We start from the raw sequence: 15,717 nt of genomic DNA, 5'->3' as shown, positions 1-15,717 counted from the left end.
ATAAACTCCTACAGCAGTAGTCTAACCCCCCCAGCAGGTTCTCAGGTTTATACACTCCTACAGCAGTAGTCTAACCCCCCCAGCAGGTTCTCAGGTTTATACACTCCTTCAGCAGTAGTCTAACCCCCCCCAGCAGGTTCTCAGGTTTATACACTCCTTCAGCAGTAGTCTAATACCCCCCAGCAGGTTCTCAGGTTTATACACTCCTTCAGCAGTAGTCTAATCCCCCCAGCAGGTTCTCAGGTTTATACACTCCTTCAGCAGTAGTCTAATCCCCCCAGCAGGTTCTCAGGTTTATACACTCCTTCAGCAGTAGTCTAATCCCCCCCAGCAGGTTCTCAGGTTTATACACTCCTTCAGCAGTAGTCTAATCCCCCCAGCAGGTTCTCAGGTTTATACACTCCTTCAGCAGTAGTCTAATCCCCCCAGCAGGTTCTCAGGTTTATACACTCCTTCAGCAGTAGTCTAATCCCCCCAGCAGGTTCTCAGGTTTATACACTCCTTCAGCAGTAGTCTAATCCCCCCAGCAGGTTCTCAGGTTTATACACTCCTACAGCAGTAGTCTAACCCCCCCAGCAGGTTCTCAGGTTTATAAACTCCTTCAGCAGTAGTCTAATCCCCCCCAGCAGGTTCTCAGGTTTATATACTCCTACAGCAGTAGTCTAACCCCCCCCAGCAGGTTCTCAGGTTTATAAACTCCTTCAGCAGTAGTTTAACCCCCCCAGCAGGTTCTCAGGTTTATACACTCCTACAGCAGTAGTCTAACCCCCCCAGCAGGTTCTCAGGTTTATAAACTCCTACAGCAGTAGTCTAACCCCCCCAGCAGGTTCTCAGGTTTATACACTCCTTCAGCAGTAGTCTAACCCCCCCCAGCAGGTTCTCAGGTTTATACACTCCTTCAGCAGTAGTCTAATACCCCCCAGCAGGTTCTCAGGTTTATACACTCCTTCAGCAGTAGTCTAATCCCCCCAGCAGGTTCTCAGGTTTATACACTCCTTCAGCAGTAGTCTAATACCCCCAGCAGGTTCTCAGGTTTATACACTCCTACAGCAGTAGTCTAATACCCCCAGCAGGTTCTCAGGTTTATACACTCCTACAGCAGTAGTCTAATCCCCCCAGCAGGTTCTCAGGTTTATACACTCCTACAGCAGTAGTCTAATCCCCCCCAGCAGGTTCTCAGGTTTATAAACTCCTTCAGCAGTAGTCTAATCCCCCCCAGCAGGTTCTCAGGTTTCTACACTCCTTCAGCAGTAGTCTAATCCCCCCCAGCAGGTTCTCAGGTTTCTACACTCCTTCAGCAGTAGTCTAATCCCCCCAGCAGGTTCTCAGGTTTATACACTCCTTCAGCAGTAGTCTAATCCCCCCAGCAGGTTCTCAGGTTTATACACTCCTACAGCAGTAGTCTAATCCCCCCAGCAGGTTCTCAGGTTTATACACTCCTACAGCAGTAGTCTAATCCCCCCCCAGCAGGTTCTCAGGTTTATACACTCCTACAGCAGTAGTCTAATCCCCCCCCAGCAGGTTCTCAGGTTTCTACACTCCTTCAGCAGTAGTCTAACCCCCCCAGCAGATTCTCAGGTTTCTACACTCCTTCAGCAGTAGTCTAACCCCCCCAGCAGGTTCTCAGGTTTCTACACTCCTTCAGCAGTAGTCTAATCCCCCCAGCAGGTTCTCAGGTTTCTACACTCCTTCAGCAGTAGTCTAATCCCCCCCAGCAGGTTCTCAGGTTTCTACACTCCTTCAGCAGTAGTCTAATCCCCCCAGCAGGTTCTCAGGTTTCTACACTCCTTCAGCAGTAGTCTAATCCCCCCAGCAGGTTCTCAGGTTTCTACACTCCTTCAGCAGTAGTCTAATCCCCCCAGCAGGTTCTCAGGTTTATACACTCCTTCAGCAGTAGTCTAATCCCCCCAGCAGGTTCTCAGGTTTATACACTCCTACAGCAGTAGTCTAATCCCCCCAGCAGGTTCTCAGGTTTATACACTCCTACAGCAGTAGTCTAATCCCCCCCCAGCAGGTTCTCAGGTTTATAAACTCCTACAGCAGTAGTCTAATCCCCCCAGCAGGTTCTCAGGTTTATACACTCCTACAGCAGTAGTCTAATCCCCCCCCAGCAGGTTCTCAGGTTTATAAACTCCTACAGCAGTAGTCTAATCCCCCCCCAGCAGGTTCTCAGGTTTATAAACTCCTTCAGCAGTAGTCTAACCCCCCCAGCAGGTTCTCAGGTTTATACACTCCTTCAGCAGTAGTCCCATACCCCCCAGCAGGTTCTCAGGTTTATACACTCCTTCAGCAGTAGTCTAATCCCCCCAGCAGGTTCTCAGGTTTATACACTCCTTCAGCAGTAGTCCCATACCCCCCAGCAGGTTCTCAGGTTTCTAACCCCCTCCAGCAGCACACCTGTGAAGAGAGAGGACTTGCTACATCCTGCTGTTCGTACCTTTTAACCCCTCTCTGAGTGCGCTCTACTGCCTCATCACACGTCCACAGGGCCGACTCGCAGCCCTCTGCAAGGCAGTACTCATGAGGTCTGTATCTCTCGATGAGACGGTAAAGGAGAGGAGACCGATAGTTTCAGAAGTGGACAGACATGCACTTGGCTCATCAAAGGAAGCATTGACTCAACCGTAAGCTGAGGAATGAACTATTTTATCTCTCACACACCTGCATACAGCTCATAGGTTAGTCACTGTGTTAATCTTGTTGACATGAAACGGGACAGGTTGTGAAAAAAAGCCTATGAGTTCTACCTCCTTTCAGAGATGTAGTTTCAGCTTGAATAGGTTTTGTGTATCACTTGTTTTAATTAATAACACGCACAATCAACAGCTAATACAAGTAGTAAACCAAAGAGCCATCATTGAAGATAATGAGAAGACTGACAGCACAATGTCCCGACCAGTCCCCTAACCACACCAGGATGAAAAGAGGGTTTTGAAGAGATGCTGATGGCTGTTTATGGCTGCGCCTATGGACACAGGAGTCCAGCAGACAGACTAGACTATTAGCCTATACGATATGATGGTGAATGGGAAAGTGTAGACTGACACTGGGTCTAGGCTGGAGTGGGCTGGGCTGGCCCTATGCTAAAGCAGCTGGAGTGGGCTGGGTGGGAGTGGACAGAACAGCAGTTATTGTTTCCTGTTCTGGTTGTGAGATGCCATTACAGCGTATGTGTTAACTGCCTCCTGAGACCTGCTATAGCCTGCTGGGGTGATTGGCTGCTGGCTGGGCTCTCTGTTTCTCCTTTAAAGGGTTAATGGCAGGCTACAGCATCAGCAGTAAAACTCACACTTGAAGAGCCTATATATATATATATATCTCTCACACACACACACACACACACACACACACTGCTTTGGCTGGCCTTGAGACAAAGGGGAGGAAGGGAGTTAGAGAGGAGGGGGGAAGGGAGAGAATCTGAAGTCATATGTCTGTTTGCTGATGAACTGGTGCTTCTGTCCCCAACCAATGAGGTCCTACAGCAGCACCTAGATCTGTCCCCAACCATAATGGTGTTCCTAAAAAGGTCCAGTTGCCAAGACGACAAATACAAATTCCATCTAGACACTGTTGCCATAGAGCACACAAACTATACATACCTCGGCCTTAACATCAGCGCCACAGGTAACTTCCACAAAGCTGTGAACGAGCTGAGACAAGGCAAGAAGGGCTCTGCCATCAAAAGGAACATAAAATTCAACATACAAATTAGGATCTGGCCAAAAATACTTGAATCAGTTATAGAACCCATTGCCCTTTATGGTTGTGAGGTCTGTGGTCCACTCACTAACCAAGAATTCACAAAATGGGACAAACATAAAATTGAGACTTAAAACAACGTAAAACACCAAATAATGCATACAGAGCAGAATTAGGCCGATCCCCGCCAATTATCAAAATCCAGAAAAGAGCCGTTAAATCTACAACCACCTAAAAGGAAGGGATTCCCAAACCTTTCATAACAAAGCCATCACCTACAGAGAGATTCATCTGGAGAAGAGTCCCCTAAGCAAGCTGGTCCTGGGGCTCTGTTCACAAACACAAACAGACCCCACAGAGCCCCAGGACAGCAGCACAATTAGACCCAACATTTATATTTACATTTAAGTCATTTAGCAGACGCTCTTATCCAGAGCGACTTACTCTTATCCAGAGCGACCAACCAAATCATGAGAAAACAAAAAGATAATTATTTCCAATGTGTCAAGTAATTAACAAAAAAAACAGCGCAAACTAGAATGCTATTTGTTCCTAAACAGAGTACACAGTGACAGAATACCTGACCACTGTGACTGACCCAAATTTAAATAAAACTTTGACTATGTACAGACTCAGTGAGTCTTCTGTGAGTAATGTTTACTGTACATTTGTTTTACTTTTGTTTATTTAGTTCACTTGCTTTGGCAATGTTAACATGTTTCCTATGCTAATAAAGCCCTTACATTTAAATATAATTTAATTGAGAGAGCAGGGAGGGAGTTTGAGAGCGGGGAGGGAAGGAGGCAAGGAAAGACCAAGGAGTAAAGAGAGATGGAGGGAGAAAGAGAAGAGGGTGAGAGACCTAGCCAGTTTGATGGCGTAAGAACTAACACTCTTCAAGGTGGATTACACCAAACCGCCCTCCCCTTCAACTCTCCTGTCTGTCTTTGTTGCCATGATGATAGTGCCGCGGTCAAAGCCAGTGTTTTTCACCAACGACCTCTGTGATATTTTGATATCCAGAAGGGTGTGTACATTTTTGTCCATAGACTGTTAATCCAAGCTGTTGGGTTTTAGGACTTCTTCAATAATACTCTAGTGGTGACTGTGGCGCGTTCCTTCCAAACACTGGGGAGGGTGACTGTTTGAGCATCTCCTGTGTGGATGTGTTGGTAACCTTGTCCATTCTCTGTTTTGAACAATGTTCCATTGTGTGTCAGTAGTCTGAATGGGCATTAATCACATTTCCTCAACATACATTTAGTCATACTTCTGTGGAGGGTAGGTTTTCTCTGCCATGAGGATGCCGTGTGCCCCCCCCCCCCCCCCCCACAGGTTTCCTGCTGAAACGGGTTTATAGGAGAACCCAGAGGTGTGTTAGGGAAATATGCCAGAGTAACCTGACTCCTCACCCTCCCTCCCCCCTTCTCACTGTGGGGGTGAGAAAGGAAGTGAAGGACTCTTTTTGGATTAAAGGCAAAATCATTGGTGCTCATTGGCCACTCAGACATGAGAGACTGTGGCCTAAGGGCTGTTGCTATGGAGAGTTCAGAGTAGAATGTCTGGAGTGGTAGTGGACACGCGGGTAGTGAAAGGGTTCTGGGAAGTAGGTTGCTGCTGGTAGTGAAAGGGTTCTGGTAAGTAGGTTGCTGCGGGTAGTGAAAGGGTTCTGGGAAGTAGGTTGCTGCGGGTAGTGAAAGGGTTCTGGGAAGTAGGTTGCTGCGGGTAGTGAAAGGGTTCTGGGAAGTAGGTTGCTGCGGGTAGTGAAAGGGTTCTGGGAAGTAGGTTGCTGCGGGTAGTGAAAGGGTTCTGGGAAGTAGGTTGCTGCTGGTAGTGAAAGGGTTCTGGGAAGTAGGTTGCTGCTGGTAGTGAAAGGGTTCTGGGAAGTAGGTTGCTGCTGGTAGTGGTGATAAGGATATTGCTGTAGTTACTGGCTTCTGGAGGGGATGAGAGGATGAGGGATCAGACGGGGGGACGTGGGCAGATTAAAGGCTTTGTTTTCAAATAAATCAGTATTTTGGTTATTCTACTACAACGCCCAATCAAGTCCCCCACGTCCTAAAAAGACTGACAATAATGATGAGATCAAGGAAAACAGGATTATTATAAATAAATAAAATCGGGCAATTCGAACAGTGTAAACAACACTCAACAAATGATAAATAATACCAGAGGCTGGTCTAACGAGGAAAGTGTGACGCCTTTTATTACAGCATAACAAAGATTAACAGCCGAATTTGTGAAATAGTTTATCCGACATGTGGTTGCGTGAGACTTGGTGCTCACAGAACCATTGGACTATTAATCAAACAGGCATCAGGATCTGTCGTATTTCTGGAGATATGGATGATTTAATAAAGTCAGGCACATTTTAACAGTTAGGCTATTGATTCTAGAATTAAGTTGGTTTCTTCAGTTCTCACTTTTCTTAGACAATAGGACAAAGGCTGTTTTCTCATCTCATTCTGCTGCTACCTCCACTGCATTGTTCTCAACACCAATATGCTGGTTAACTTTGCTATTATGCACTTCGCAACATGGTCTAGGAAAAAGCACCAATTCAACAGGGCGCTGATGTGTTTTACAAACAAGGACCGCGACCACAATCCAATGCGGGATTAGGTGCATTTGTTATAAAATTATATTTTTTATTAGTGTTGCACCATTGTTCTTATACCATATACATATACCATATGTCTTAGACTGATGGACTGTTCCATCCCCACGGCCTCCGCAATGGATCAGTCCACTCAGACAGGAGCCAATCAGACAGGTGTCTTGTACATCATGATATTTTTTGTTGCTACTGCTCCACGAAATAAATATCTGTCGACCAAACAATGGACCAGTCCACTAAAGGGGGTCAGCTAAAAGGCTTTTCTATAGTCTGCCTTCTAACTTCTCTCTGTCTCTCTCTCTGTCTCTCTCTCTGTCCCTCTCTCTCTCTCTCTCTCTCTCTCTCTCTCTCTCTCTCTCTCTCTCTCTCTCTCTCTCTCTCTCTCTCTCTCTCTCTCTCTCTCTCTCTCTCTCTCTCTCTCTCTCTCTCTCTCTCTCTCTCTCTCTCTCTCTCTCTCTCTCTCTCTCTCTCTCTCTCTCTCTCTCTCTCTCTCTCTCTCTCTGTCCCCCTCCCCTGTAGGTAAGTTTGAGGAGAGGGAGGATCGGGTACCTAAGTTGGAGCAGCTCAACTCCCTGGGCTTCATGTGTTCTCTGAGCCTTGTTCTCAACAAGAGAGACCTCATCAAGATGGAGCTGCTGCTGTTGGAGACGTTCAGCTGGAACCTGTGTATGCCCACCCCGGCCCACTTCATAGACTACTACCTCCAGGCCTCGGTGCAGGAGGGAGACCTGTACAACGGCTGGCCTCTCTCCTCCCTCTCCAAGACCAAAACCTTTATGGACAAGTACACACACTACTTCCTGGAGGTGTCACTGCAAGGTGAGGGGTGATGGAGGGAGGGAAGGAAAAAAATAGAGGGACTTAGGAAATATGTGCAGCCTCTTGTGCTTGTCACAATTTAATGTAGTGAATCATAATGTTGCTCTAGAGACCAGACCATTTCTAACAGTCTCTCTGTGTTGCTCTAGAGACCAGACCATTTCTAACAGTCTCTCTGTGTTGCGCTAGAGACTAGACCATTTCTAACGGTCTCTCTGTGTTGCTCTAGAGACCAGACCATTTCTAACAGTCTCTCTGTGTTGCGCTAGAGGCCAGACCATTTCTAACAGTCTCTCTGTGTTGCGCTAGAGACCAGACCATTTCTAACAGTCTCTCTGTGTTGCGCTAGAGGCCATTTCTAACAGTCTCTGTGTTGCGCTAGAGGCCATTTCTAACAGTCTCTCTGTGTTGCGCTAGAGACTAGACCATTTCTAACAGTCTCTCTGTGTTGCGCTAGAGACCAGACCATTTCTAACAGTCTCTCTGTGTTGCGCTAGAGGCCATTTCTAACAGTCTCTGTGTTGCGCTAGAGGCCATTTCTAACAGTCTCTCTGTGTTGCGCTAGAGACTAGACCATTTCTAACAGTCTCTCTGTGTTGCGCTAGAGGCCAGACCATTTCTAACAGTCTCTCTGTGTTGCTCTAGAGACCAGACCATTTCTAACAGTCTCTCTGTGTCGCTCTAGAGACTAGACCATTTCTAACAGTCTCTCTGTGTCGCTCTAGAGACTAGACCATTTCTAACAGTCTCTCTGTGTCGCTCTAGAGACTAGACCATTTCTAACAGTCTCTCTGTGTTGCGCTAGAGACCAGACCATTTCTAACAGTCTCTCTGTGTTGCGCTAGAGACCATTTCTAACAGTCTCTCTGTGTTGCGCTAGAGGCCATTTCTAACAGTCTCTGTGTTGCGCTAGAGGCCATTTCTAACAGTCTCTCTGTGTTGCGCTAGAGACTAGACCATTTCTAACAGTCTCTCTGTGTTGCGCTAGAGACTAGACCATTTCTAACAGTCTCTCTGTGTTGCGCTAGAGACTAGACCATTTCTAACAGTCTCTCTGTGTTGCGCTAGAGACCAGACCATTTCTAACAGTCTCTCTGTGTTGCGCTAGAGACCAGACCATTTCTAACAGTCTCTCTGTGTTGCGCTAGAGACCAGACCATTTCTAACAGTCTCTCTGTGTTGCGCTAGAGACCAGACCATTTCTAACAGTCTCTCTGTGTTGCGCTAGAGACCAGACCATTTCTAACAGTCTCTCTGTGTTGCGCTAGAGGCCATTTCTAACAGTCTCTGTGTTGCGCTAGAGGCCATTTCTAACAGTCTCTCTGTGTTGCGCTAGAGACTAGACCATTTCTAACAGTCTCTCTGTGTTGCGCTAGAGACCAGACCATTTCTAACAGTCTCTCTGTGTTGCGCTAGAGGCCATTTCTAACAGTCTCTGTGTTGCGCTAGAGGCCATTTCTAACAGTCTCTCTGTGTTGCGCTAGAGACTAGACCATTTCTAACAGTCTCTCTGTGTTGCGCTAGAGACTAGACCATTTCTAACAGTCTCTCTGTGTTGCGCTAGAGACTAGACCATTTCTAACAGTCTCTCTGTGTTGCGCTAGAGACCATTTCTAACAGTCTCTCTGTGTTGCGCTAGAGGCCATTTCTAACAGTCTCTGTGTTGCGCCAGAGGCCATTTCTAACAGTCTCTCTGTGTTGCGCTAGAGACTAGACCATTTCTAACAGTCTCTCTGTGTTGCGCTAGAGACTAGACCATTTCTAACAGTCTCTCTGTGTTGCGCTAGAGACTAGACCATTTCTAACAGTCTCTCTGTGTTGCGCTAGAGACCATTTCTAACAGTCTCTCTGTGTTGCGCCAGAGGCCATTTCTAACAGTCTCTCTGTGTTGCGCTAGAGACTAGACCATTTCTAACAGTCTCTCTGTGTTGCGCTAGAGACTAGACCATTTCTAACAGTCTCTCTGTGTTGCGCTAGAGACTAGACCATTTCTAACAGTCTCTCTGTGTTGCGCTAGAGACTAGACCATTTCTAACAGTCTCTCTGTGTTGCGCTAGAGACTAGACCATTTCTAACAGTCTCTCTGTGTTGCGCTAGAGACTAGACCATTTCTAACAGTCTCTCTGTGTTGCGCTAGAGACCAGACCATTTCTAACAGTCTCTCTGTGTTGCGCTAGAGACCAGACCATTTCTAACAGTCTCTCTGTGTTGCGCTAGAGACCATTTCTAACAGTCTCTCTGTGTTGCTCTAGAGGCCATTTCTAACAGTCTCTCTGTGTTGCTCTAGAGGCCATTTCTAACAGTCTCTCTGTGTTGCGCTAGAGGCCAGACCATTTCTAACAGTCTCTCTGTGGTGCTCTAGAGACCAGACCATTTCTAACAGTCTCTCTGTGTTGCTCTACACCAGTTGTTCCCAAACCTATTTATAGTCCCGTACCCCTTCAAACATTCAACCTCCAGCTGCGGGGTCACCAGGGTCAGCGTACTCTCAAATGTTGTTTTTTGCCATCATTGTAAGCCTGCCACACACAGACTATACAATACATTTATTAAACATAAGAATGTGTGAGTTGTCGTCACAACCCGGCTCGTGGGAAGTGATAAAGACCTCCTTATAGAACCAGGGCACAAATAATTATATCATAATGAATCATTTTGCTCTTTATTTAACCATCTTACATAGAAAACCTTATTTGTTCATTGAAAATGGTGAATAACTCACCACAGGTTAATGAGAAGGGTGTGCTTAAAAGGATGCACATAACTCTGCAATGTTGTATTGGAGAGAGTCTCAGTCTTAAGTCATTTTCCACACAGTCTGTGTCTGTATTTAGTTTTCATGCTAGTGAGGGCAGAGAATCCACTCTCGCATAGGTACGTGGTTGCAAAGGGCATCAGTGTCTTAACAGCACGATTTGCCAAGGCAGGATACTCTGAGTGCAGCCCTATCCAGAAATCTGGCAGTGGCTTCTGATTAAATAAAATTCACAGAACCGCTTGTTGCAATTTCAATGAGGCTCTCTTGTTCAGATATCGGTAAGTGGACTGGAGGCAGGGCATGAAAGGGATAACGAATCCAGTTTGTGTCATCCGTTTCGGGAAAGTACCTGCATAATTGCGCACCCAGCTCACTCAGGGGCTTCTCTATATCACATTTGACATTGTCCGTAAGCTTGAGTTCATTTGCACACAAAAAATCATACAATGTTGGAAAGACCTTTTGTTGTCTTTGTTATTGCAGACAGAGAAGAGCTCCAACTTCTTAATCAGCCTCAATTTTGTCCCGCACATTGAATATAGTTGCGGAGAGTCCCTGTAATCCTAGATTCAGATCGTTCAGGCGAGAAAAAACATCACCCAGATTGGCCAGTCGTGTGAGAAACTTGTCATCATGCAAGTCAAGTGAAAATTATGGTCAGTAAAGAACTTTAAGCTTGTCTCTCAATTTAAAAAAAACGTGTCAATACTTTGCCCCTTGATAACCAGCGCACTTCTGTATGTTGTAAAAGCGTTACAAGGTCGCTGCCCATATCATTGCATAGTGCAGAAAATACACGAGTTCAGGGGCCTTGTTTTAACAAAATTAACCATGTTCACTGTAGTGTCCAAAACGTCTTTCAAGCTGTCAGGCATTCCCTTGGCAGCAAGAGCCTCTCGGTGGATGCTGCAGTGTACCCAAGTGGCGTTGGGAGCAACCGCTTGCACGCGCGTTTTCACTCCGTCATGGCTTTTGCGCCATCAGTACAGATACCAACATGAGCAGCAGCTACGTTTGGCTACATACGGACTGTTAGTTGAATTCCCACGAGAGAGTGACGGTTAATGTGATTGGATGTTAATTATTTGACTAGGCTACCTGTATTTGACATTGTTGTTATTTCGCTGAATACCTGCTCTATACCATTTCTAACAGTCTCTTTGTTCCTCTAGACCATGCGTTCCTGAGTTTCCGGCCGTCTCAGGTGGCAGCAGCATGCGTAGCGGCGTCTCGTGTCTGTCTCCAGATTTCTCCGAGCTGGACCACGTCTCTACACCTACTGACTGGATACACCTGGGACCACCTCGCACACTGCATCAAACTCATGCTGCTGTAAGGCTCACACAGGACACACATCTGAGACCAATTGAATGCTTGTATATGCAGTACCAGTCAAAAGTTTGGACACACCAACTCATTCAAGGGGTTTTCTTTATTTGTAACTACATTGTAGAATAATAGTGAAGACATCAAAACTATGAAATAACACACAGAATTATGTAGTAACAAAGTGTTCAACGAATAAACATGTATTTTATATTTGAGATTCTTCAAAGTAGCCACCCTTTGCCTTGATGACAGCATTGCACACTTGTCTCTCTCTTCCACAGTGCACATGACAGCGACGTGAAGGAGGCCAACAAACCAAAATCCACCCCTCCGTTGTCTCGATCCGCCTCTCTCCAGTCTCACCCTCCTCTCTCCCACCTCTCCCCAGTCCCAGCCATCCAGAGACCAGCTACCACCTCCTCCACCCCCCAGCAGCTCCTCTTCCAGCCCAGCCCAGTGGGCTTCCCACACCTCTCCCCCTCCCTGTCCCAGCTCCACGCGCTAGCCGACTCCCGGGCTTTGGGGCCTGCTGGAGTCAACATGTCCCAGGACTTCCTCCAGAGCCACAGGATGGGGCTGCTCACCGGTGCCAACACCATGACCTCTACAGCAGGGGCCTTCCCCTCCTATCCTAGCCTGACTTCGGGGCTGCAGCCTGGGGCTCGGGTGGCACCGCTGGCCTTGCAGTGCCCCATCTCCTTGCAGGTAGCCTTGGCTGCGGAGCCGAGACACTGCCTCAACATGGCCTACAGCCGGGGGTACCTGGGGGGCGTGGGCCCCCACCACACCTTCATGTCAGCGGGCTGCTTCGACAGATGACGCCAGGAGACGGAGGAGAGGATGAACAGCAAACCGCCCCGAGCCAGGGACAGGGAGCGCTACAATCCTCTCCCATCACTACTTCCTCCTCCTCTCCGCTCCCTGGCAGACCTCCTCTCTCTCTCCATCAGCACCCCGTCCCCCTCCTCGGCCGCCACGCGCCCCGCGCCCCCCACCTTCAGACAGAGACGGCGAGAAAGACTGCTCAAACGCAAGCAAAGGTCAAAGGGCACCGATGACCCCATGGAAGTCATCACACTGACATGACGCCACTGACTGATGTTGAACACTGTGTTCTAATCACGTCACGGGAACATGATGCCAAGGCAGAAGCATTAAAACACTGTAGAATGGTCACAGTATGTCCCTGATTAAGATGCTGTTATCACTGTGAACCAGAGGCTATGCAGCATGATTCCTCCTCAGTGCCTCCTGTGTTTCGACCAGAGTGATGTCTGTCTGTGAATTCAGATGAAGTGCTGCTGGGTCTCTCACTGTAATCCAAAAATATCAACTCAACTGAAGATGAGAAATAGGCCAGTAAAGTCTTGAGCTGCTGACTTGGGAACAGTGGTATGACTTGTTATAAGCAGACATACCAGTGAGTTGAAGATGCTATGTCAGTGTGTGTGTGTATATATAGGCTTTATATCACTCTTATGCCAGTGAATAAAGGGATTATGTCACTAAGTGCTACAGGGGCCCTCTGAGAATTCCTACCCATAATCCTCAATGGATGGGAGGGGAGGCCAGAGTTCATTGTTCTGTCACAGCAGAGGAAATCCACAGTTAACATACCTGTCATGTTTTGGTTCTCTTCCCATCCTCCTTCCTGTTGAGTGAGAGAGAGAGAGAATATTAATGTAGCATTCTAATTCTATGCTTGGAACTTTGATGATGTGTACATAATGACATGCTGCTGCCTTCTATATGAACTGATGGTTCTGTGTGAGTTGAAGACTTATTTCCATGAACCACAGCGTATATCAGGGACTTGATGTAACAGATTACTTGAATACGATGCCATTGAAACGTGACGTAACTTTTTAATTTAAGTTGACAAATTTGTTTGTTGCTTTATTTTGTATTCCTTGGTTTTGGTTTTTCATATCCTGGCGTGAAATACATTGTTTATTTTTTATGTTTTTATTTATAAAAATGTTAAAAAGCCATTATATAGCAACTGAATATTCAGGCTCAGGTTGTTAGGCTGAGGATATCCAATCAGCCGTCTCCTTATTGAGGAGGTTACCCAATCAGCTGTTTTCTTACTATTTCGTGTGCTTTAAGTAGATGCTAGCATGGCACCCAGGAGGGTTTCTCACTTCTCTCCCAGAAGAAGAGGACCTGCCTTTTAAATGACATACTAAGATATATAAAACACACTCTTTGCATCCTGGTGGAATCAGTGACCTCGCGGTCGATGAAACACACAGCCCATCTGCAGCTTATCACTAATTGCTTCCCACATTTCCAAAACTTCCACTTCCTGCTGGAACGTAAACACATCCAGATTCCCCTTCTGCGTCACAGGCGATCTCGCTGGTTACCGTGGCGATGGCCAAAAATCTAAATCAGGGGCTCACTCAGAAGGACAGTTGGAACGTTACAGAATGTTTAGATGCCCATAACTGATCTAAACAGCACATTTCTATCTGTTGTGTAGAGCAGGGAATGATGGAAGCTCTAGAAATCACATTTCTATCTGCAACAGTGTTAACTTCTGGTCCCTTTCTGTCGGTATGCTTTGAATGTGTAAGTTTTACAATGCTTGTACCTTGTCCCCAACAGTTTTCAGACTTGAACTATGCTGATACTACTAAGGCTGTGTTCTGATTCTCAATGTTCCAGGCTTAGATATCGAGACTATTTTCATTGAACACTATGAAGCCTGCTTTAGGAAGATATCTGGCAAGCATCTGAAATGTGTCAACTTTTTATAGCATAAACATACCTTACTGTAGTCTAGATAGTATTTTACTACAAATGGAATGAAGGGCTTAGTAGCAACCAAATGCATCTTCCTGACTGATCTCTTCTGATCTGTCAATCCCACTCACTGTATGGTCATCACTACTTTTATCTTTTATAGACAAAAGGATTCTGCCTTTTAACTTTGTATATATATATTTTTTTAAAGTGCATTTTTATTTAGTCTTTCTTCCTGTGTTAATAAAGATGGATGCAGTCGGTGTGGAGTACTGGGTCATATTCATTAGGCATCAAACGGAAGAAGACTGACAAACAGGGAGGGATTAAATAAGTTTTTCTTATTGGACAAGTTCGTTTTCTGTTGCAAAACATTTTTGCTACGGTATGACCTATTGAATAAAACCCTGTTCTTAAAGTAAAAGTACTCTTCCCTCACTAAAAAGCTACTTCTCACTGAGGTCTCAAGGTATTTTTTTTGGTAGAACCACAGCATTAGAATGATTCATTCTGTTTATGGCTAGAACTCTTCTCACAGCCATCACTGTCTAGCCTTCGCCACTGGTTCATCTTTTGACTTATTCTTTGACATTATTTTGTGATTTGACTCCGTTGATCCTTGTTGCCAGAAAGCAGAGATCTGAACACTAATCACTATGTTGCATATTGCAGCCTTGACTGGTGTACTGCACATATTGCGATACTGTGCTGATAACACAACCACACTACTTGTCCAACGAAATGACATGAGAAATGTCCCAGTGTTTTTGTTGATAAAGGGGCTTCTTTGATCAGATGAGCCATTGAAATAAACAATAAACTGATTATCTTCACTGAGTTGGTGTTTGTTTTGTTTGATATTCATGCTATTGATTATCGTTTACAAGTTATTGTATAGTATTATTGACATATGGGCCTTATTGAAACAATCCCAAATGACCACCTATTGGCTAAAGGGCTCTGGTCAAAAGTAGTGTACATATCATTTTTTAAAATGCATTTAACTAGGCAAGTCAGTTAAGAACAAATTATTATTTACAGTGACGGCCAAACCCTCCCGTAACCCGGATGATGCTGAGCCAATGGTGCGCTGCCCTAGGGCGGCACTCGATCTTCCACCAATCAGGTCATTGACATGTTTCACTGAAGATGAAACCCTGGTCTAGCTGACTTAAACCGAGGGGGAGGAATATGAAGTGTCCCACAGACATTTTTCTACAAATCAACTCTTCTCTTCAGTCCTCAAACTCCACCCCCCTCGTCTCATTCATCATTTAGCGTGGTCTGTGTTCTACGACATTCTGTCAGAGGCCATGACCATCCAATTAATTTCTTCCAAAGATATTGTCCATTATTTATATTTTTTCACATATAGTATAGCTTCCGATGGGATCACTGGATTATTACTGGAGGAGGATGTAGTGAGATCAGGTAGCAGGAGACACCAGCCACACAGCCCATCTGTAGAGACTAGTGAAGACACCAGCCACACAGTCCATCTGTAGAGACTAGTGAAGACACCCTACAGACACCCTGGTTCGATTCCAGGCTGTATCACAACTGGCCGTGATTGGGAGTCCCATAGGGCGGCCCAGCGTCGTCCGGGTTTAGCCGGGGTAGGCCGTCATTGTAAATAAGAATTTGTTCGTAACTGACTTGCCTAGTTAAATAAAAATAAATTGACAGCACCTGACACATTTTATGTATGTCTATATAATTGAAAAAGAAAATATTCAAGAAACATAAG

General features: G+C 45.8%; 2 protein-coding genes across 2 annotated transcripts in view; one reads left to right on the top strand and one right to left on the bottom strand.

Moving 5' to 3' along the window:
• Positions 1-14,807, top strand: part of LOC120047853 (cyclin-J-like) — a 36,902-nt gene extending 22,095 nt beyond the window's left edge. The window contains exons 4-6 of the mRNA XM_038993407.1: positions 6,836-7,135; positions 11,066-11,225; positions 11,504-14,807. Of these exons, the coding sequence (XP_038849335.1) occupies positions 6,836-7,135; positions 11,066-11,225; positions 11,504-12,041 (998 nt within the window). The 3' untranslated portion in view covers positions 12,042-14,807. The remainder of the gene's footprint in view (positions 1-6,835; positions 7,136-11,065; positions 11,226-11,503) is intronic.
• The window catches only part of LOC120048907 (probable E3 ubiquitin-protein ligase MID2), a 1,198,409-nt gene that overhangs the window by 868,536 nt on the left and 314,156 nt on the right, over positions 1-15,717 (bottom strand). The window lies entirely within an intron of this gene.

Source organism: Salvelinus namaycush, chromosome 5 (genome assembly GCF_016432855.1).
Source record: "Salvelinus namaycush isolate Seneca chromosome 5, SaNama_1.0, whole genome shotgun sequence".
In the NCBI taxonomy this organism is placed as follows: domain Eukaryota; kingdom Metazoa; phylum Chordata; class Actinopteri; order Salmoniformes; family Salmonidae; genus Salvelinus; species Salvelinus namaycush.
The sequence above is the reverse complement of the archived record's forward strand: the minus strand, read 5'-3'. Positions and strand labels throughout refer to the sequence as shown.